This window comes from Schistocerca cancellata, chromosome 2, assembly GCF_023864275.1.
Source record: "Schistocerca cancellata isolate TAMUIC-IGC-003103 chromosome 2, iqSchCanc2.1, whole genome shotgun sequence".
NCBI lineage: Eukaryota > Metazoa > Arthropoda > Insecta > Orthoptera > Acrididae > Schistocerca > Schistocerca cancellata.
In genome coordinates this window covers 704771604-704796311 of record NC_064627.1, presented here as the reverse complement: position 1 = coordinate 704796311, position 24708 = coordinate 704771604, and the positions used below count along the sequence as shown (strand labels likewise).

At 39.8% G+C, this 24708-nt stretch overlaps 2 protein-coding genes across 3 annotated transcripts in view; one reads left to right on the top strand and one right to left on the bottom strand.

The window, feature by feature from the left end:
* Window positions 1-11516, bottom strand: part of LOC126162495 (run domain Beclin-1-interacting and cysteine-rich domain-containing protein) — a 234971-nt gene extending 223455 nt beyond the window's left edge. For both annotated transcript variants that reach the window (XM_049919039.1, XM_049919040.1), the window contains exon 1: window positions 11410-11516. The gene's annotated coding sequence lies outside the window, so the exon portion shown is untranslated. The remainder of the gene's footprint in view (window positions 1-11409) is intronic.
* An 86-nt stretch (window positions 11517-11602) lies between these two features.
* The window catches only part of LOC126162494 (ubiquitin-like-conjugating enzyme ATG3), an 86185-nt gene continuing 73079 nt past the window's right edge, over window positions 11603-24708 (top strand). The window contains exon 1 of the mRNA XM_049919038.1: window positions 11603-11916. Within this exon, the coding sequence (XP_049774995.1) occupies window positions 11845-11916 (72 nt within the window). The 5' untranslated portion in view covers window positions 11603-11844. The remainder of the gene's footprint in view (window positions 11917-24708) is intronic.

The following is a 24708-nucleotide window of genomic DNA, read 5'->3' as shown; positions in this document are numbered from 1 at the left end:
GCTGATGCAACAAATTGTTCCAGCTTCATAGTTTGTTTGATGAGTGTCTACTTTTTATGGGTGACTGAGTATCTCAGAAAACAGGAAAACGATTTTTGTAGGATGTCTTTAGTAAATATGGCACAGGAGCAAAACTTGATAATTGACATTAGTTTTGATAACCACTTGTGAAGTATGTGAAAATATTATAAAGCATGCTGAAACTCGTAGCTCCAACTTGTCAGTTCTTTCTCAGTTCATGTCCTACTTCAAGCACAAAATTTCAGTTTGTCAGAAAAACACACAACTAACAACTAACATAGTACACATTTTCGTAATAAGACTGTTTGGCAAATGCTGATATGAAAACGATCTTCACAGATAGCAAATAACCAAGTGAACAGTAATAAAGTAGAATTTTTGTCAGAAGACAAAAAGACGAAATGTGGCCATTATTTACATACCACATTACACCAACGTATGTTCACTTAATACAGTCTGAAAGGGATATAAATCAAATATGATTAGCAGAAACTTATAAAAGATAAAAGAATCCTTCCAAAAACAGCAATTCAAACTTACAATTTTTCCGTAAGTATAATATGGCCAATACCAAGCATACGTGGCATGATTTAAGTGGTATGATTTGGATTGTATCTACATTAACACCTTTTGACAGCACATGATATACAGCAAACAATAATTAGTAACTTTATTCATATTATCTAATCACATTCTGAAGAGCATGGCCGTTAGATGAAACAAATTGTTGGTAGTGTACAGCAACCAGCTATAAGTTGTTTTTAGGTTACTTTATTCAAAATGTACTGTTACTTGTTCCAATTTATACAATTTGCATCCTTTATACAAGCTGCATTCTAACACAAGTGTGTAGTGCAACAATTTTTATTATATGTTTGTAAATTATTGATTACCCTAAATCAGCACCTGTAAACCAACGCATCCTATCTTTCTGACGAAAGTATGAAAGTCCTTTGGTGATGAATTGTATAAATTCGAAACCAGTAACGGTAATTTTTGAACAACACAATCTAAAACCAATTTGCGGCTGGCTGCTGTACACCACAACAATTTAATTACCTAAACTGTATAAATTCGAAACCAGTAATGGTAATTTTTGAACAACACAATCTAAAACCAATTTGTGGCTGGCTGCTGTACACCACAACAATTTAATTACCTAAATACTTCAGCAAATGTTCCAATCTCTCTAACATTACCACTCTGTGTTGCTTGAATTACGAGAATCAACAGTATTATGAAAAGGATAGATTGCTACTCACCGAAAAGGCGGCTCATTTATTTGCAGACAGACACATCAAAAAGACTGACAACAGTGAGCTTTGGACCAAAGCCTTCTTCAGAAAAGAAAGGAAAACACATACACATTCTTACAAGCAGGCACATGTCATACACACATGATCGCTATCTATGGACACACTGGACAGACTGCAACTGTCGCATTGGACGAAAGCAGTATCCAGAGTGGGGCAGGGAAGGGCAAGAGATAGTAGATTATGTCAGTGGGGAGAGTAACGCAGTGTCTGGCAGAGTATCCATGGACTAGAAGGCAGCAGGAGAAGGTTGCCAGGCACAGCGACAAGAGTCTGTGCGGGGGAGGGGGGGGGTGGGGGGGGGCGGAAAAAAGGAGAGGAGCAGACAGCAGAGCAGGAAAGAAGGCCAGTGGGTGTATTGATAGGGAGTGCCACACAAAGAGCATCAGGTGACATGAATTGGGAGTTGATAGGACAGATGGAATGAAATTGTGGTGTGAAACTTGTGGGGACAGTAAGTTATCATAGGTTGAGGCCGGGATAATTTCGAGAGTGGAGAATATATTTAAGGATAACTCTCACCTGTGCAGTTCAGAAAAGATGGTAGTGGAGGGAAGTATCCAGATGACCCAGGCTGTTACGCAGCCCTTGAAATCAAGTATGTTACGTTCAGCTGCATGTTTTGCCACATGGTGGTCCTTTGGAGGTGGCCATACAGTCTGATGAACAGGCAGTTCGCAGTCATACCAAAGTAGAAAGCTGTGCAACAATCACAGCAGCGATGGTATATGGCATGGCTGCTTTCACAGATGGCCCGGCCTCTGTTGGGGTAGAATAAGCCTGTGACAGGACCAGGATAGGAAGTGCTGGATGGGTGGATTGGGCAGGTCTTGCACCTGGGTCTTTCACAGGGATACGACCCTTGTGGCAGGGGGTTGGGATTAGGATTGGCATGGAATGAATTAAGATGTTTTGGAGGTTGGCTGGTCAACAGAACACCACTTTAGGAGTGGTGGGAAGGATCGTTGGTAGGATGCCTCTCATTTCAGGTCATGAAAATAGATAATCAAATCCTTGACGAAAGATGTGGTTCCATTGTTCCCTCGGATGGTATTGGATGATGAAGGGGGGCACACTCCTTTGTAGCTGGTTCCTGGGGGTGGTGGGAAAATTAGGAGTATGGGGGAATATGGCACGGGAAATCTGTTTGCGCACTACGTCTAGGGGATAGTGGCTACTTGTGAAGGCCTTCAAGCACACTTGGCATGAGAATTCTTGACACTGCAGATGCGCCACCCCTGGGTGGTCGGGCTGTTTGGGAGGGAGTTTTTGGTGTCGAAGGAATGGCAGCTGTTGAAATGAAGTATTGCTGATGATTGGTGGTTTTAATGCGAACATGTTAGGATAAAGCCATCAGAGAAAAGAAAGTGAACATCCACATCAACGTCTTTTCCCCTTCTCTGTTACACTCCTTTTCCATTCTCCTCTCCCACAGCCTCCCAAAGCATCACCTGGCACCCTTGTCCTTCCACCTTCTAGTTCCTGTATGCTCTTCCAGACAGTGCTCTTCTCTCCTTACCCACATCCTGCTATCCCTCTCCCTTCCCTCCCCCACTTTTGTTCAATGCTGCAGCTGCAGTCTGGCCAGGGCAGCCGGAGATAATCTCTCTCTCTCTCTCTCTCTCTCTCTCTCTATGTGCGTGCGTGCGTGCGTGCGTGCGTGTGTGTGTGTTTTTGTTTGTTTGTTTTCCTTTCTTTTCTAGAGAAGGTTTTGGTTGAAAGCTCACTGCGTAATAGTCTTTTCATTGCACCTGTCTGCAACTCCATGTGTCATCTTTATGATAATTAGCAATCTATTCTTTTCACAATATTGTTGATGTTCGAACTTGGACTTTCCATTGTTTGCACTAGGAGAACAGGGAAGGGAAGGGTTAACTAAAACCTCTGCACGAGTACAGGTATTCATGTATTCACCGATTGCTTCATTCATCACAGATTCTGTCAAGGAGAACCTTCATCGATTAGGAACAAGAGAAGGTATATATTAATAAAAGCAAGCAAATAATATAAACTTAATATGTATACTATGTTACCATGAACCATAACTGTACTGCTTAATGCTAGTAATGTTTATGGCATCGAAATATAGTCAACTAAATTAGAAAGAATGCAGCTACTTTTTAAAAAATCTGCCTTTTCCTCTGTTATACTACAGAGTTGCTATTTGCTTCTTTTTTATTTTTCAAGGAAAATAGTTACCCATATTTGTAAATACTGAGTCTACCTTACAGAGCATTACTACTCATCGTAGAACTTTACAATGAACACTGCTGCTTTACATGTACCTAAAAGAACTTTTCAATCCCTGAACGTATATATTCAGATCAATATCAGACAGAATGGGTACAAAGATATTCTTAATTTTCTTTTGAATTGGTGGGGGTTGTTAATTTATTTGGTTTATGCTAGCTAGGAGTTTGTTTAATACCTTCACACCAGAGACAATGATCCAATCTAGCTGAAAATTTATTGTAGGCCTATCTTGTCCAGACACTCTGGGATGATGATGGCATTGAAACAGAGGATGACAAGCGTAAAGCTGAAATACTAAACACCTTTTTCCAAAGCTGTTTCACAGAGGAAGACCGCACTGCAGTTCCTTCTCTAAATCCTCGCACCAACGAAAAAATGGCTGACATTGAAATAAGTGTCCAAGGAATAGAAAAGCGACTGGAATCACTCAACAGAGGAAAGTCCACTGGACCTGACGGGATACCAATTCGATTCTACACAGAGTACGCGAAAGAACTTGCCCCCCTTCTAACAGCCGTGTACCGCAAGTCTCTAGAGGAACAGAAGGTTCCAAATGATTGGAAAAGAGCACAGGTAGTCCCAGTCTTCAAGAAGGGTCGTCGAGCAGATGCGCAAAACTATAGACCTATCTCTCTGACGTCGATCTGTTGTAGAATTTTAGAACATGTCTTTTGCTCGAGTATCATGTCGTTTTTGGAAACTCAGAATCTACTATGTAGGAATCAACATGGATTCCGGAAACAGCGATCGTGTGAAACCCAACTCGCATTATTTGTTCATGAAACCCAGAAAATATTAGATACAGGCTCCCAGGTAGATGCCATTTTCCTTGACTTCCGGAAGGCGTTCGATACAGTTCCGCACTGTCGTCTGATAAACAAAGTAAGAGCCTACGGAATATCAGACCAGCTGTGTGGCTGGATTGAAGAGTTTTTAGCAAACAGAACACAGCATGTTGTTCTCAATGGAGAGACATCTACAGACGTTAAAGTAACCTCTGGCGTGCCACAGGGGAGTGTTATGGGACCATTGCTTTTCACAATATATATAAATGACCTAGTAGATAGTGTCGGAAGTTCCATGCGGCTTTTCGCGGATGATGCTGTAGTATACAGAGAAGTTGCAGCATTAGAAAATTGTAGCGAAATGCAGGAAGATCTGCAGCGGATAGGCACTTGGTGCAGGGAGTGGCAACTGACCCTTAACATAGACAAATGTAATGTATTGCGAATACATAGAAAGAAGGATCCTTTATTGTATGATTATATGATAGCGGAACAAACACTGGTAGCAGTTACTTCTGTAAAATATCTGGGAGTATGCGTGCGGAACGATTTGAAGTGGAATGATCATATAAAATTAATTGTTGGTAAGGCGGGTACCAGGTTGAGATTCATTGGGAGAGTCCTTAGAAAATGTAGTCCATCAACAAAGGAGGTGGCTTACAAAACACTCGTTCGACCTATACTTGAGTATTGCTCATCAGTGTGGGATCCGTACCAGATCGGGTTGACGGAGGAGATAGAGAAGATCCAAAGAAGAGCGGCGCGTTTCGTCACAGGGTTATTTGGTAACCGTGATAGCGTTACGGAGATGTTTAACAAACTCAAGTGGCAGACTCTGCAAGAGAGGCGCTCTGCATCGCGGTGTAGCTTGCTCGCCAGGTTTCGAGAGGGTGCGTTTCTGGATGAGGTATCGAATATATTGCTTCCCCCTACTTATACCTCCCGAGGAGATCACGAATGTAAAATTAGAGAGATTAGAGCGCGCACAGAGGCTTTCAGACAGTCGTTCTTCCCGCGAACCATACGCGACTGGAACAGGAAAGGGAGATAATGACAGTGGCACGTAAAGTGCCCTCCGCCACACACCGTTGGGTGGCTTGCGGAGTATAAATGTAGATGTAGATGTTGTATTGTGATAGTGCAAATGACAGTTCAGCTGAACCAGTAATGGAAGTTATTACAGAGTAAATGTATTGGGAAATGAGTGTCAGAATCTGAGGTTACAAAGGCTTCTGGTTATCTGCTTTACACAATATTGTTATTGCTCACTTCTGTTGAATAAACACTTTATTTACTTTAGGGGCACAGTCCCAAAAGATAACTCCATATGACAACAGTGAGTGGAAATAAGCTAACAAGCTTGTTTTTAGGTCAATACAATGACAGATACTTTAAATGTCAAATATGCGGCACTTTATACATCCAAATTGAGTTGTGTCGCATTATCTAATGTAAAATGATGCTTCTGAAAACCATTTTAATAATTTGTGCAAAAGTTTTCACAATTCATGATGATGGTGCTATGGATCTTTAGGACTTGACAGATGTAGGATCCTTTCCATGTTACAGAATTGGTACAATGATCTGTGTATCCCAATCTTCAGGAAATGACTTGTATAATGATATTTGATTGTAATAATGCAGGAAAAGATAGACTGCTGTTTACCATAAAGAAGACACATTAAGTTGCAAACTGGCACCTTAAAAGACACTTGCACAAAGCTTTCAGCCACAGCTTTCATCAGCAAAAGAGAAATGCACACCGTTCATACACACAAGTAAGCACACCTCAAGCACACCTGACTGCCAACTCCTGTAGGTCAGTCCAGAATGTATACGACCGCTGTCTGTTGTCTGTTCAGTACCAGTAAATCAATGTCATACAACTACTAATCTGATGTCATCAACCAACAACTCTCCTTCATCAGAATAATATCTTAGTTTTAAAACTAATTATGAAATTCTTTGATAAATGCAACTTTAACCTGTTAAACTCCAAAACACTGAGAGATCGTTCTATGACCTTCATTCCAAAAGTCACAGTAAATAAATAAATATGCTGAGGTGAGCTTTGTGATCAGTTTACCTATGTGCAGACCCCATTTTTAACTTGTTATCCACCTTGTCCCCAAATAATTTTACACAGTGCATTTCATTCAGTATACGACCACTAATGCCTAATAGGTCATCATTATTGCATGTTTAAAATTACAAACTGCGCGTCTTCATGAGATTAAGTCAAACTGTTAATGCAAACTACTTGTAAGCCAGTTGAGCTATCATCAACAAACATGACATTTTTTAACTGAATAAGGTACAACAGTGCTTGTTTATTGTTAATGCAGTATACAGATTAAGTTTCATTGCAAGGTATCCAATGTAGGTTTAGAACTATAGTAGATCCAGTACTAAGCCTTGTAGACTCCACATGTTATGTTTTCCCCAGTCTTAGATGAGTGTCATACCTGAACGAGAATCTCTGTTTCCTGTTACAAAGGTAGGATTCCATTAGACTACAAAAGGTCTCAAAATATAGCAACAGCATAATTTTCTTCTTTAGCTCTCGCGGGAGGAAAGTTTTTCTTGCAAATTTTTTGTCTGTGGTTTGTTAAGAATCTATAATAACCTCAAGCCCACCTCCCACATGTTGAGGTTTTTTTATAAATATTTCCAAGGGATGACTTAGATACCACCTAATAATCTGGAGTAGTATATAATAAGGTACTCAGAGTTAATGGAACAAATAGTTGTTATCTTTCTTATCATGATTAACATTTGGCATTGAATGTCCTTTTTAATTCCTTATTTTATTTTGATAAGTCAAGTTTCCTTTATAATATAGTATATTCCTGGTCTGCATAGCAGCATGAGACAAAATTTAATGTATTCAACTGCAATTTTTATAAAGGACTTTTAAACACTAGACATTAAAGCTAATTCTGTGTTTTAGCCCCTGAAACTGATGCGACTAAAAATGGTGATACTATGGTAACCACAAGATTTATGCTATAAGTGCGGTAGGCTATTATAATCTGAAACAGTCACAGGTGAAAGTGCACTGCGAAGGTTGGTCAAATAAACTGATAAGTACCATTGGTGCAGCTTGGTTCCAGCTTTATTAGCATGACATCATGTAGTTGCTACATACGAGTGTCAACTCATATAGATAAAGATTAGAGATTAGATTAGTACTTGTTCCATAGATCATGAATATGACACTTCGTAATGATGTGGAACATGTCAGGTTAATAAAAGGTGTCTATACAAGATATTACATTACACAAAATATTACAATACACTAAATATTACATGACATTTAATTTTTTTTCTTTTTTTGTGGGGGTTGGGGAAATTAACCACTCACTATATCCAAAAATTCATCTAATGAGTAGAGGGAGTTGCCATTAACAAATTCTTTTAATTTCCTTTTAAATGCTATATGGCTATCTGTTACACTTTCGATGCTATTAGGTAAGTGACTGAAGACTTTTGTGGCAGCATAAGTTACCCCGTTCTGAGCCAAAGTTAGATTTAACCTTGAGTAGTGAAGATCATCCTTTCTCCTAGTGTTGTAGCCATGTACACTGCTATTACTTTTGAATTCGTTTGGATTGTTAATAACAAATTTCATGTGAATATATATATTGTGAGGCTACAGTGAAGATCTCTAGCTCCTTAAATAAGTGTCTGCAGCTGCAGGATGATCTTGGATGAGCTCCAGCAATTATTCTGATTACACGCTTTTGTGGAATGAACACTCTTTTACTCAATGATGAGTTACCCCAGACTATGATGCCATACAAAAGCAGAGAATGAAAATAGGCATGGTAAGCTAATTTACTCAGATGTATATCGCCAAAATTTGCAATGACGCTAACAGCATAAGTGGCTGAACTCAAATGTTTCAGCAGATCCTCAGTGTGTTTTTTCCAGTTCAATCCCTCATCAATGCATACACCTAGAAATTTTGAATATTCTAAGCACTAAGCAGATTCAGAAGGATGTAGGTTGCAGTAGATACTGGGAGATGAAGAAGCTTGCACAGGATAGAGTAGCATGGAGAGCTGCATCAAACCAGTCTCAGGACTGAAGACCACAACAACAACAACCTTAGCTACCAATTTCTGATCGAAGTCTATATTTATTAATGGTGTCATTCCATTTACTGTGTGGAACTGTATATACTGTGTTTTGTCAAAGTTTAATGATAGCCAATCTGCAGAGAACAACTTAATGATTTTCTGAAAAACATCATTTACAATTTCACCAGTTAATTCTTGTCTGTTGGGTGTGATAGCAATACTTGTATAATCAGCAAAAAGTACCAGCTTTGCATCTTCGTGAATATAGAATGGCAAGTCATTAATATATATTAAGAATAGAAGAGGACCCAAGACCGAACCTTGCGGCACCCCATTCTTGATTGTTCCCCAGTTTGACAAATCACCAGTTTTTTCCATATTATTTGAACTGCTTCTTTCAACTTTCTGCATTCTTCCAGTTAGGTATGATTTAAACCATTTGAGCACTGTCCCATTCATACCACAGTACTTGAGCTTATCTAGAAGTATTCCATGATTTACACAATCAAAAGCCTTTGAGAAGTCACAAAAAATCCCGACGGGTGACTTCCGGTTACTCAGAGCATTTAATATTTCATTAGTGAAAGTATATATAGCATTTTCTGTTGAAAAACCCTTCTGGAAGCCAAGCTAGCATTTTATTAAAACTTTATTTTTAGAAAGGTGTGTAGCTACTCTACAATACATTATTTTTTCAAGAATTTTGGATAAGGCAGTCAGAAGAGAGATTGGGCGGTAGTTGTTGACATCAGACATATCCCCTTTTTTATGCAGTGGTTTAACAATGGCATACTTCAGTCTATCTGGAAAATACCCTGCTTCAGAGAGCTATTACATATGTGGCTAAGAATCCCACTTATTTCTTGGGAACATGCTTTTATTATCCTGCTGGAATGCCATCAATTCCATGTGAGCTTTTATTCTTGAGAGAGTTTGTCATCTTCCAATTTTCAGAAGGAGAGGTGGGTGGAATTTCAATTGTATCAAATGGTGTGGGTAAGACCTCTTCCATTAACTCCCTTGTTTCTTCTAATGAACATTTAGATCCTATTTTGTCTACAACATTTAAAAAATGATTATTCAAAATGTTTTCGACTTCCGGCTTCTTGTTTGTCAAGTTTCCCTTTACTTTGATGGTAATGCCGTCATCCTGTACTCTTTGTTTCCCTGTCTCCCTTGTAATAATATTCCAAATTGTTTTGAATTTGTTATCAGAGGTATTATTAATCTCAGACATGATGCACTTGCTTCTGGACTTTTTAATAACCTTTTTTAATGTAGCACAGTAGTTTTTATAGGTAATATTTCTGTTTCTGGGTCATTACGCTTTCTTGTTGTTAGATACAGTTTCCTTTTGTGGTTACAAGATATTTTTATTCCTTTAGTAAGCCAAGGTTTTTTTCATGGTTTCTTATAATTAGATTTAACTACTTTCTTGGGGAAACCGTTTTCAAATTCTCTTACAAGTGTATCATTAAACAAGTTATATTTTAAATTAGCATTGGGTTCCTTCTACACCTCATCCCAGTCTAACTGCTGAAGATTTTCTCTGAAATTTCTAATTGTCGAGTCATTAATTGAACGCACAACTTTGGAGGGTAGTTTTGAATTACTGAGTGGAGCTATGTCATATACTGTAACTAGCTGCGCACCATCATCGGAAAGGTCATTCTCAACAGGACAAGAATTTATGTTTTAAAACCTACCTTGGTCTATAAAAGTGTTATCTATCAATGTGCTGCTGTCCTTTACTACCCGAGTAGGAAAATTAATGACATGTCAAATTGAAAGAACCGAGCAAGACTTCCAGGTCATTCTTCCTATTACACTCTTTCATTGAATGAACATTGAAGTCCCCACAAATGATAATTTGCTTTCCCCTATCTGACAGATAGCACAACAAGGCATCCAAGTTTTCCAGGAATAAATGAAAGTTTCCTGAAGGGGACCTATATACTGTTACAATTATAAAAGAGCCCTCCTTCAGTTTAAATTGACAGGCACATGCTTCTATATGTTGCTCTAGCCAAACTTTTTTGTATCTAAGCTTTTTACTCAGTGGTAACTATTGACATACATGACAACTACTACTCTCACCTTATTCTCTCTACTCATATGTGCAGCTAGTTTATAACCACTGATATTTACCTTTTCCATATCAGACACAATGTGATGCTCAGACAGGCATAGTATATCTATTACATTATCAGATTCAATGTCATCTAAACAAACCAGGAGATCATCTACTTTATTCTTCAATCCAGGAATATTTTGGTGAAAAATGGTAACATTATTTTTTCTTTACTTTTGTGAGAATCTACTTTTTTCTTTAATCCACCAATATTTTGGTTAAATATGGTAACATTATTATTTACTTTCCTGTTGTGAGAATTTTGTGAGTTTGGACCTCTTTAGAACATGCCTGACTGAACTACTCATTGGACACTGATATTAATCTAAAAAAAGAGGTACATCCATGAGTACTAGTGTCCTCCCCCCACCCCCCCTTATGGATTTCGCTAACAAACCTTCCCTTTCCTATTGAGGTGTAGGCCATGCCTTGTTAATAGCCTCGACAGGAACCAATCCAACGTATTTAAGCTAATGTATTAGGTAAATTGCTTATGGACAGACCTTCAGCTGTCACATTATGCTTGTTCAATGGTGATTCGGGGGTTACCGACGTAACATTTGTACAGTTGACATCGAAGGATTGCCATGAAAATGAAAATCACATAGGCCTGAATATGAATAACAAACAGTCAAGGGGTGTTGAAGCAAGCTATGTTGATTTGCCACTAAACAAAAGAACACAGGAAGTGTTACAGACATAACAAAATCTTCACTTATCATGTAATTACCCTCAAACTATTTTTGTAAATACATGACATTTAAAATACTACATACAAACACAAGCCATAACTTTGAACATGCGATATGTCAGGCGAAAATCACCTTTCAATATCCTTAGTTGACAGTGGTGTCTATATTCTATTACAATACAGCATCTATAAATTTCCGACTTCTAAGCAAACAACTGTCACCCACCACCTGTGTAGTTTACCAAACCTCTTCGCTCTGAAGTTAAAAACCAGTATGCTTAAGACAGACAGTCTACTTGCTAGGTACCGCATTGCGTCTAGTACAGCAAGTGTGAGTGATACATATTGTTGTCATCAATACAATTATTTATTGTTGTTACTAAACATGGGAAGCTGATGGTTTCTGCGGAGTGGTTATTTAGGGAATACTGTTATTTCTTGAACGTCTGACATAACATGACAACTACAGGAGAGTTATATTTTCGGACATGAGCTCTTTGATATAGTACGGCTTGTAGATGTAGACAGAAGGGAAATAAAGTACTAGTGTTGATACACAGCCGCAAAGATGCAGAATGTTATTAATACTGTTAAGGGAACAGCGCTTGGTGTCGCAGAATATTGGACTCCCGTACTAAAGGTAAAAACATTTGCTGTTATAAACGTGCATTTGAAGAGTGTTTCACGAACTTGTTTAGATATTATCGCATGTAACTAAACACAAGGACAACAAAACGTGAAATGATGTGACGTCGTGTCATTCCTTTCGGATGCGTGGAGGGTGAAGTAAAGAATAATAGCAACCGTGGGACCTCTTTAAGTTGCACATACACCACAAAGACTACGGTCCAACGATCATTACCTTGAGATCATGGTAAGATCTGCAAGGATAAGCTGTATGAAAAACAAATGAATAGTTTGACAGTAGGAAAAAAAATCATGATTTCAAATTGACATATTAATGCTGGTCAACAATAATGCTATTAACCTTTCAGCCCCAAGGTGGAGTATCAGGACACACGTAAAAAGCTGTGTCATATACGACACTTAGATAAAAACCGGCTTCTCCCCTTACAAATAAGGTTCATTTGGGATACACACACAGCACACACTAGCGCTGTTTCGTGCGGATCCAACACCGCCTTGTGGTATTAAGTTGATGTACTTTTATGAGTTGCCACATTTTCAACAAATTGGAGTCTGCACAGCTACCACAAAAATGATACATTCACCTCCTGTGTCTCACAGTAAAGCACTATAGGTTGTTACATGATGTTTCAAATTGAGAAGCATATCACATCTTTCCTGTTACTACATTTGTGAAAACTGCCTGACTCCTAAGTTCATGGCAGATATATTTACAATGTGCCTGACATATGCTGTACGAACACCTCCTAGAGAATAAGTAGTATTGAGTTTAATGTTACTGTGAATGATCAGAGAATGAAGCAGTAAAAAAAAGTGAATGTTTTGAACTGTTTGCTAAAGCTCTGTTAAAAGATGTGCCATAATTCTTTCAGGGTTGGAATATCAGAAAATAGGTGTTTGAATTGTAGTATTTGTTCTGTAATTTAAATGATTTCAGAATGTCAGTGTCATTATAGCGATAAGCAAATTAACATTTTTTTTTAATATTTCTAGTTGTAATGTTATATTGTTGATAAATAAAACAATCATCAATCAACCAGTGTGAACACCTCAGTGCTTTTTCACCGCTTAGTCCTGATTAGTAAATGCAAGGTACTGCCGCAAGTAAAAGTCACATCAGAAGAAGACGTGGGGTGAACTGGCGATTGACTCGAAACTCCAAACATTTAGATTTATAGTGTGGTGCTCACAATACATCAAATCCTGACAAAAATAATTTCTTTTATTAGATTCATGACTGAAGTCTTCCACTGAATATTGAGAGCCACAGAGTTGTGCAAAATACATAAAGCAGTCAGCATGTCATTATGTGGAGTCGATCAACCTACAGGTTATTGCCTTAATTTATGTAGCTTACTTTCAAATTTAGCTCTGACACCTGACATGTATTTAATACCATTGGGTAAGTGCGCAAATATCTCAGTTTTTTATTACACACACACACACACACACACACACACACACACACACACACACACTAGCAAGTATGTAGCCTGCTGTGTTGTTGTTAAAATACCTATAGTAGAGTCAGTGAAAGGAGATACCTAACAGTTGCTATGGGTTTGATGCAGCTACTCGTTCTTCAACCTCTGCCACTTGTGTAATTTTATGAGAAAGATTTCCAGTATAAGCAAGTGCCACATTTTGGTAATAAAAATGGAGTGTGTAGAGTTTCAGGGGACCCTCTTGGAATACGAATGGAAAAAGTGCCTCTGAAAAATGAAGAATAGGCACCAGTAATTTGGTACAGTCTCTTTTCATTAGTATACTCTTTGAAAGTTTAAAATAGCTTATTTATGTACTGTTTTCTTTTAATGAGTTTAGAAGATCAGTTATAAACTGTTAAACCCTCCCTCTTTAAGTGACACTGTGGTTATTTTAAATGTCTTAGTCATTTTACCAACAGATTTATGTAGTGAAGGTGAATGTAATAGATCCTTTGTTCCAGAATGAGATTTTCACTCTGCAGCAGAGTGTGTGCTGATATGATCTTCCTGGCAGATTAAAACTGTGTGTGGACCAAGACTCGAACTCAGGACCTTTGCATTTCGCGGGCAAGTGCTGTACCACCTGAGCTACCGAAGCACGACTCACGCCCCGTCCTAACAACTTTACTTCTGCCAGTACCTCGTCTCCTACTTTCCAAACTTTACAGAAGCTCTCCTTGCCTGTGAAAGGCAAAGGTCTTGAGTTCAAGTCTCGGTCCGGCACACAGTTTTAGTCTGCCAGGAAGTTTCATATCAGCACACACTCCGCTGCAGAGTGAAAATCTCATTCTGGAAACATCCCCCAGACTGTGGCTAAGCCATGTCTCCACAATATACTCTCTTTCAGGAGTTCTAGTTCTGCAAGGTTCCCAGGAGAACTTCTGTCAAGTTTGGAAAGTAGGAGATGAGGTACTGGCAGAAGTAAAGCTGTGAGGACGGGGCGTGAGCCGTGCTTGGGTAGCTCAATTGGTAGAGCACTTGCCTGCGAAAGGCAAAGGTACCGAGTACGAGTCTCGGTCCGGCACCCAGTTTTAATCTGCCAGGAAGTTTCAGATCCTTTGTTGTATTTCAGATAAAACTTGGTGAAACTGTGAGAAAAAGGTAATAATTGAAAAACCACATCTTACCAACATTCCCAAGACTGGCACATGCAGTATTTCTCAGCAGGCTGTCTCTAGCCCCACAGCCCCCCATATAATAGCAGTGGTGCTTTTTTCTAAGTCTGACGAATACCTTAGTGTGACACTGGTCAGTCCTAAAAGGCTTACCTGTTGATATATCCCCATTCTGTTTGAGCGTTAAGATGGACCAGCAGCTGCACAGCATCATTTCTGTTCACAACCTCATCTTGCTGTAGACATTGCTGCCATGTAGTAGTAGCATTTTAGCTGTTTTTTCCTTTGAACAGAACACAACAATGTTGTTTTAGTTCACACACCATTTCATTCACTTGTGAAGCTCAGGTATCTAGTTCTCTGACTGCAAAGAAGTGGTACCAGGAACATTGTAAGATTCACTGAAATCTCCCTCTTCATCGCCTTGCTCTGCTTCTCTTGGATCACAATTCTCTCTTAGATTTGATTGTAGTCTTGTATATCTAGCTATGATTTAGTATATGTTATCTATGTTGTTTGTCATTTTGTGCTGTCAGTGAAGGCTGTCTTTGGCTTGCTATGATCTTTTGTTCAGTTCACATTTCGGAATGTATATTTGCTTTTGTTTTCTCATTAATTTCTGTCTTATTAATGTTGTGACAGCCTCCCACCTTTCCCAGTACCCAAACAAATCGGAGAACCTTGCAAGTAGGAATCTGGCTGATGCCTTACATGGCCAGATACTGGATTGAAAATTAATTTAAAAACCTGGCAGTCCGTTGATATTTACCATGCCAACAAACTGGAGCAAGTTCTTTTGATTCTTGCTGCCTGGGATTGCAAGACCTGTGGATGACAGCTTGGTAAAGTAGCACAACCTGATAACTTGCTACAACAATTAATATTTCTAATTTTGTTTAAATTTCTGCCACAAATCAGCTGCAAAGGCACGACGTTAGTCTGCTGAATCACTTGAGTTGCAGTGTTAATGCTGTTCCCAAATTTCCAGCAAATTCAGAAATATTACTACATATAGTTGACAGATAAAAAGCCATTGACAAACTCTAGTATTTATTATGAGACAATAATGTTAATGGGTTGTTGAACTACATGACAGAATCTTGCCCTGAAAAAAATATTACACTGGCACATCCCCAGCAGCCAAGCTAACAATTGTTTACCATGACAGTCTTAATTTGAAGCAATGGTGTTCTGATCACTTTTTCCTTTAGCCAACTTAGACATTTCTTCTTCAGCAGTACAGAAGTTGAGTAGTCTCTTTTCAGTAAATAAATAAATTTGCAGCAGCAGCAGCTGCTGCTGTCTTTGTCGTCATTGTTGTTGTCATTGCAGTCTTCAGTTCAAAGTTGCCATTCTATCTTGTGCAAGCCTCTTCATCAGTGCTGTATAATTACTTCAACCTACATCCACTCGGAACTGCATTCTGTAGTTAAGCTGTGGTCTTCCTGAAACTTCCTTCCATTACCAAACCAGCAATTCCTTCAAATTTCAGAATGTGTTTATCAACTGATCTCTTCTGTTAGTCAAGTTGAACCATAAATTTCTTTTTCTACCTGTTTGATTCTGTACCATCTCATTAGTTATGTGATCTAACCATCTAATTTTCTGCATTCTTTTGTAGCACCACATTTCAAAAACTTTTGTTGTCTTCTTATCTTAACTGTTTATCGTCCACATTTTACTTCTCTACAAGCTTACTCTTGAGACAAATACTTCCATATATGACTTCCTAATACATAAATTCAGATATTAACAGATTTCTCATTTTCAGAAATTATTTTCTTGCTGTTGTCCATTGGCGCTTTACATTGTATCTGCTTCAATCACCTTCCGAAATAGCAAAACTCATCTTCTACTTTTAGTGTCTCATTTTCTAATGTAATTCCCTGTACACTGCCTGATTTACATAGACTACACTCCATTGCCCTTGTTTTACTTTAGTTGATATTCATGTTCTGACCTGTTTCCAAGACATTATCCACTCATTCAACTAATCTTCCACGTCCTTTACGTTCTGCAACAGGATGCTTTAAAGTTTTTGTTTCTTCTGTCTGAACCTAAATTGCTTCACCAAATTTCTTCTCTGTTTCTTTTAAAATTCAGCCTTGCTCACTTCTCATCCAGTTCTTTTGTTTAATGTCCTTCAACCTTATGCTCCTGTATTTTATATCGTCTACCTTCAAAATTTTGAAGAATGTATTACAGGTCCTGTCAAAAGCTTTCTCTACACCTACAAATGCTTAATGTTGGTCCGCCTTTCTTCAGTCTTCTTGTAACATAATATCACCTTGGTCATTCTTCATTTCTCTAGAACGCCAATTGTTCTTCCCCTAGGTCAGCTTCTACCAGTTTTTCCATTCATCCATAAATGATTCATGTAAATATTGTCCAACTGACTTGTTGAACTGATGCACGAAGCCAATTAATTCCCCTGACACAGTGTATGGCGAAAAAGATTTTCTTACTACTGAACTGTTACGTGCATTGAGCAGTAACATGAACACACTCTGTCTCTCTGTCTGTCTTTATTTATTCTGTTGACCTATTATTCCCAGGAAGATGGTTCATATTCTGCTGTAACCTACCTTCTCAAAATATTTTGGGAGCACAGGTAGGAGGGAGATTGTTCGATGATTAGAGGACAGTTGTTTATATGCACTTATATAACTAGGTGTTACTACTGAATACTTTTATCTTTCAGGAGAGTTATAAAGAAAGAAACTTGTAGCTCGGTACCAAAAGAAAAGAAGAAATAAAGAAAAAAATATCATTAACACTTGAGGGCTAAAAGTCACAGACCCAAAATTTGTTGCGACAAAATTCTGTGTACCTCACATCGCTAGCTGAAGACCTCATTCAGGTAAACTGTGAAGGATCAGTCCCAAGTTCTTCCAAGCAAATTGATGGTTGGATGCCTCTGTATATGCTTATGAAACAAATCTTGATGAAATTATAAGTAAAATTAAATCATTAAGCAATAAAATGTCAAGTTGACCTTGATGATGTGCCCAATTTCATATTAAAAGCATGTGAAACCCTCCAGGGGGCCCACCACTCTTTGGTGGGTACATGCTTGGCTACCAGGGGCCCCTAGCCTTTGCAGTGCTACTTCCCTTTCTGTTCTGCATGTCCTTCCTATTGCTATTATTTTCCCCTCCCTTAGGGACCAAGTTGTGTTCCTTCTTCGGGAAACCAAAGATCTTTGTAAAACAGTGCACGAATTCACTTTGTCCGCCTGTCTTTCTTTCCCTATCCTTCCTTTTCTTACCCTTCCTCCACTTTGGCATGTGAGGTCTCTCTTTTTCCTTTTCTCCTCTTCCTCCCTGTGCATTCCTGAAGGCCAGCTATTGTTTCACATGTAAAAGATGACTGGGTAACGTGTAATTCCCAGCCCCAGGCCGACAATAGGGCTCGTATGTACGCCCTGCTAAAGGCCATGCCCAGGCAGGGATGATTGCCGGAGCTGGTACCTTCCTATTTGCCGACTGGCTCCTCTGTCTGGAGTCCGGGAGGTGTGACCTGAGGTGAGGACAATCACCTAAGGTGGCTGAGCCTCTCTGAAGGGGGGCCTCTGCAGGAAGGAGTGCACCATTGGATGTACTGGAAATCATGGGTGATTTTTCTGCGATGAGTTCCTCATCTCAAAAATGTAAACGGGTTGAGATGAAAGAATTGAGGCCTTTCTTGGCTGCACTCCGATACCACTTGGTGTCATGCACAGATGATGATCACAGTTTCACAACAGTTAATCCATTTATTATTCAGAGGGGTGTAGATCATGTTGCCAGTCCTGTGATATCCTGCTCTTGGTTGCGAAATGGTACCTTGCTTTCGGAGAAGCACAGAAACTGCTTAATGCAACACTTCTCCGTGGCTGTACTGTTAAAGTAGAGGCCCACCATACTCTGAATTCCTCCCATGGTGTCATATACACTCGGCTACTTGGTGGCCTGATCAAGGCTGAAATCGCAGCGTATGTCACTGACTAGAGTGACTGCAATTCACAGCGTTATGAAAAGGGTTGAGAAGAGATTAGTGCCAACTTGCACCCTATTCCTCACATTTCACCATGTGATATTTCAATCAAAAATTAAGGTAGGCTGTGAAACTATTACGGTCAGACCATATATCCCAAATCTCACATGTTGCTGTTGATATCAACACTACAACCACACCCCTGAATCTTCTGAAAATGCGATCAAATGCATAACCTGCAGCGGGGATGCTCATGAGGGTCTGTGTCCACCTCCTTCCTCTCACTGTAGCAACTGCAAGGGTCATCATGCTGCTCCCTCCTGTGATTGTCCAATTTATCTTAATGAGTGAGCCACTCGGGAGATCTGGGTGAAGGAAGAAGTTCTTATTCACATTGCTAGGAAAATGTTAGCTAGCCACAAACCTTGTGCACCACACTCAGGCAATTATAGTACAGTTCTTGCTACACCCTGACCTACGGAGGACATGACTACACAGACTTGTGACATCCAGTTTTGTGCCATGGTTGTGAAATCGTCCAACTCCAGGGTCACATCTTCATCTGCTATGGGTGCACTCCACACAAACAAACCTCCACGTGATCCAGCGAATTTGCATGCCTCACAAACAGAAACATGGAAATCCAAAAAGGAGTAATCCTGTGATGAGTTTCGGCGCACATCTAGCCAGCCAATGTCTGGGTCTGCACCTGACAAACACCAAGGTTCTAAGCAGTCAAACAAAGGCAAACAATCTTCCCCTTCTCCACTCTACCATTCTTTTCAAACGGTGTCACCATGCGATACCCTCACCCGGCTAACCTTTTCACCGGGACACATCACTAACAACCAGTCTGCTGGCCAACCGGTGGTGAATACCAATGCCTCTGTCAAACTAATGGACCAAGATCCTCCGGCCTCTGAATCTGGTCATTGTGCACATTCGCATTCTGGACCCAGCAGCCACCACAGTGACTGCTCCCTTATTTGACCCATCTCCTGTCTATCATTCGGATATGGTTCTTCTCCAATGGAACATTTGCGGTGTGGTATCCAATAGGGTTGAATTACAGCTCCTTTTGTGATCATATTGTCCATTTGTTTTCAGCCTCCAGAAAACAAAATTACACCCTCTTGATCGCTTCCACCTCCCACGCTTCACTTCAGTCTATTCTGACTTTACCCCTGAGGCAGGGACTGCAGCTCATAGAGGAGTCATGTTGCTCATTTGGGACAGCATCTATAGTTGCACCGTCATTTCCTAGCACAACCAGCATCAGGCTAATGTTGTCTGTCCTTTCCTTCCCGATTTCACCATCTCTTTCACTGCTCTCCTTGTTTGTCATTCTGAGTGGTCCAATCTCTCTGACACGCACTTGAGTGACGATTTCCCCTGCATCATGTGTTTGCTGATGCCTATCCCATCTGTGCCTTCAACCAGCTCGCAGCTTTCCAAAGCTGACTGGCAGCTGTACTCCTTAATGGCCACTTACAGTGAACACCAGTTCCTCTGCATTGATGACCAGTTAGAATACCTTCAAACTCTATCTTTACTGCCGTGGGATGTTCCATACCTCGCACCTCTTCTTCACCGTGACGTGCCCCTGTTCCCTGGTGGACTGAGGCATGCTCCGCACATGCAGACAAGCTCTCTACGATTTTAAATGCCATCCCACAATGGCACACTGTATCCGTTATAAACAACTATGTGCAAAGTGTCGCTGCATTTATAGGGATAGTAAAAAAAAAAAATTGTTTGGCTTTCTTTTCAAAACTCTTTTATCTCTTCTACTCCCTCTTCTGTTGTTTGAGGTAATCTCTGTCAGCTTTCAGGAAACACTGTTCATTCCCTGATTTGTGGTCTGAACATAGTGGACAATGTCATTGTAGACCCTCTTGTTATCTCCAACACCTTGGGCCAATATTTTGCAGACATTTTGAGTTCCAGTTGCTACCATCCTGCCTTCCTCCCTCCGAAACAGGTGGCGCAGGCAAGGACGGTATTTTTCTCTTCCCTGAATTGTGAGTGTTGCTATACACCTTTTAGTGTGAGAGAGCTTCAACGTGCAACGTTTTCTCCTCCGTACACATAGTCGCATTTGCACAAATGGCACATTTCCCACTTGCTGGTCTGAGCTCATTGTCATTCCCATTCCTAAGCATGGTAAGGACAAACACCTTCCTTCCAGCTACCACCCAATTTCCCTCACCAGTGGCATCTGCAAGGTGATGGAATGCATGGTTAATGGTTGCTGATGGGGCAGCTCAAGTCTCGGAATCTCCTCACTAACGCCCAATGTGGATTTCGTAGGCATCGCTCTGCAGTTGATCATCTCATCACCTTGTCAACTCATATTATGAACAATTGTTTGCAGAAGTGCCAAACTGTAGCTGTGTTTTTTGATTCAGAGTAGGCGTATGACACCTGCTGGAGGATGGGTATCCTCCTTATTATATATGAGTGGCGTTTCTGGGATTGCCTGCCTGTTTTTATCTGGAAATTTGTAAAAGACCCTGTTTTTTAAGATGTGTGGGCTCAGCTCTGTAGGACACTTTTATTCAAGAGAACTGGGTGCCTCATGGTTCTGTGCTCAGTGTCATCTTGTTTGCCATAGTCGTTAAACCTATTATGGATTGTCTTCTGCCAAGTATCTCAGGTTCTTATTTTTGTTGATGACTTTACAATCTGTTGCATCTCTCAATGGACCTGTCTACTTGAGCTGAATCTTCAGCGATATCTTCATAATCTTTACTTGTTGAGCATCAGCAAAGGCTTCTGCTTTTTTGCTGATAAGATTATATGTATGAACTTGTGGTGGCACCAGAAGTTTCTTCCCCCATCCCTCCATGTTGGCACATTCCTTTGTCCATTCATTGACACAACGAAATTCTTGGGACTCACGTTTGATAGGAAACTCTGTTGGTCTTCCCACATCTGTTGCCAGGCAGCTCGCACTTTCTTTCTCAGTTTTCTACATGTTTTATATGGTACCTTGTGGGGACTAGATCGGATTGTCCTCCATTTATACTAATCGCATGTCTGTTTGAAACTGGATTATGAGTGTGTCGTATATTCACCTGCTCGTCCATTTATGTTATGTCGGTTTAACACCACCCACCATTGTGGGATACATTTAGCCACTGGTGATTTCTATAATAGTCCCATTGAAAGCCTTTATGCTGAGGCTGCTGATTTAGCTATAGGCATGATGTTCTTTATTACATGAGCTGTCCCTCATCTATGCCCATTCACCCATCCTATGCTTTCTTTTTTGGTGATCCCTTGACCGCCAGTATGGGCTGTCCCCGTCTTTTCTGTTGCCTCCTGGAGTTCATTTTTGTTAGCTGCTTCGGAATCTTTGCCAGGTTCCCCTTGGGTGCGAGCCTTCACCACCCTGGCTTTGTGCTGAGGTACGTGTTCATTTCTGACTCCATTTGTTTCCTAAGGACATTACTCCTGGGCTGCTGTATAGCAGTGAGTTTGTCGCACTTCACATGTGGCTTAGGGCAGTGGCTTCGTCTACATCGGTGGTTCCAAGATCGACCATGGTGTCGGGTGCGCCTTTGTACTTGGTGGTGATCCTTTCCAATATTGGCTTCTTGACCAGTGCTCTATTTTTACCATGGAACTATATGCCCTTTATCAGGCCACCCAGTACATCTGGTAACAGCTCTTCCAAATTGTACCATCAGATTCTGTCAGTGCTCTTCAGAGCCTAGGCATGCTGCATTCAGAAACCCTTTAGTACAACGGATACAAGAATGCTTTCACTGTCTTACTAAGAGGGGAGCCAACATGGTGATCCTGTGGATTCCAGGTCGCATAGGCGTGTCAGGGAATGAGGCTGTTGCAAAGGCTGCAGCTCTCCTCCCTTGGCCTGTTAGTCGTTCTGTTCCCTTGGATGATCTTTGTGTCACTATCTGTTGGCATGTAGTATCACTTTGGAGTGCACAATGGTCTTCTCTCCAGGGAACAAACTCCAGGACATTAAACCTCTCCCGATAGCGTAGTCAACTTCCTATAGGCTCTTATGTTGTGAGGCAGTCATTCTAGCCTGGTTGCAAATAGGATACTGTCAATTTAGTCACTGCCATTTATTAAGTGCCTACCCTGCTCCACTTGGTGTCTACTGCTCTCAACCCTTGATGGTGTGCCACTTTCTGATCTGGTGCCCAGTTTTTAACTGTTTACGTTTATGTCTCTGTTTGCTGTCCAACTTGTCAGATGTTTTAGTGGATGGCATGCATTCTGTCGATCACTTCTTATTCTTTATTCACTGCAGTAGCATTGTTAAACAAATTTGACCCCCCTCCCGCAGGGACATCCACTATCTCAACAATGTCTTTCCCAAGGGACATCTTTATCCTTAGCTGCTCCTCTTTTTAAAGGTGCTTGATTAGGTTTTTGTCTTTTCCACCTTAGATTTTTATTTAGTACTTGTTTTTATTATTTTATGATATGGGCATATACAACCTTTGCAGTTTTGCACACTAAAGCACCAACCAATCGACAACATAGTGAAAATATTGGCAAAATTTTCATCCTCTCTCTAGAAACCCCTGTCTTTCCAGATGTTCTCAAAATAGGTAGAGTTTCACTGCTGTCAAAGAAAGGTTCTTCTGATAAAATATTAAACTACCAACTTGTGTCACAGTTAAGTTCCTTCCCAAAAATTCTAGAAAAACTCTTGTATGATTGGCTTCTAAGTTTCATAAATAAATATTCTCCTCTTACCGTACAACAGCATGATTTCAGAAAGTCTAAATCTAAACAGGCAGTGATTTTTGAGTTCTTAGTCTGTGCTTCAAAATCTCTTGATTAAAAAAAAATTTTAAAAAAATTGTGGGCAGAAGATCTCACTTCAGAATGAATTCAATATTAAGTATAAAACAAGAAACAATTCCTTACTTTCTAGCATATTACCAATAAAATATGGTGTACCACTGGGCTCAGTCATAGGTCCGCTACTCATCTTGATTTATGTGGGTGACTTTATTGGATATACGAGTCCCCAAAAAACCATTCTGTTTGCCAATGGCACCAGCATACTGCTTGCTGGATCCAGCCCAGAAACCTTACAGTCAACAGCAAAAAGTTGTGTGAAAAGACTTCAAGTGGTTCACCAAAAATGAACTCTCTGTAAGCAGTGAAAAAACTGTGTGTCAACTTCACTTATTACCTCCTTGGAATTAAATGTCTATTCGAACATAATTAAAAAATAATCTCTAGAAGATGACATAAAACTTTTGTGTCTGTTATTTCAACAATACATACATATAAATGAATAGTTTGTCTAGAAAACTCTCATCCATGTGCTGTGGTCTAATAATATTGAAGTTAACAAAAAGCAGAGCAACAGTACTGCAGGCATACTATGTGCTGTTCCACTTAGTGCTTTGATATGGGATCATTTTCTGGGGACACTCAACTCACAGTGTAAAGGTTTTCAGAATGCAGAAAAGAACTCTCAGAGTAGCTTGTGGCTTTAAAGAGGCAGATTACTGTTAATTCCATTTCAGTGAACTTCGTGTTGTGTGTGTTCTAAGCCTGTTCTTGTATGAAATGATCTTGTTTGCTTGAAACTACTTCTTGAAAATATGCACATTACTACAGAACAAAAATGTACACAACTATTGTGCCAGAGGGGAAATCAAATATACAACAGAAGAATCACGGAACAGTAGCCTATCACAGAGCATAATTGACATAATTGGTGTTATACTACACAGTAAGATACCAGAGGAAATAAAAATTGCTTTTTGTCCAATATTTAAAATTAAAGGTATTTGTAATAAAACATGTGTTTATATTCTGTTAAAGAATTTCTGAATATGTGCTATAACAAAAACAGTTACTTAAAAATTAAATTGTAAGAACAGGTACCTAATTTTGCTAATACTACGTATTATTTTCTTTGTCCTGTCGAATATCAGTTATGCAATTTGCGCTGTATGATAAAACTGGACCAATTAAAAAATCAATCAGGGAATACACATTGACTCGCTGGTTAGTTGCAAAGGTAACTCAAGGGTGGTGCTACCAATTCAGCAGTGGATTTTTGCACTATGGCTGAGATCATCATAAGCACAAGTCTTGAAAGAATTCTGACGGATGCCCGGACAACAGGGAACTGACAGGCACTGATAATGGCTAGGCACTAGCCAAAATATAGATTTTACAAAGAAAACCTGCAAAAAAGTATGATGA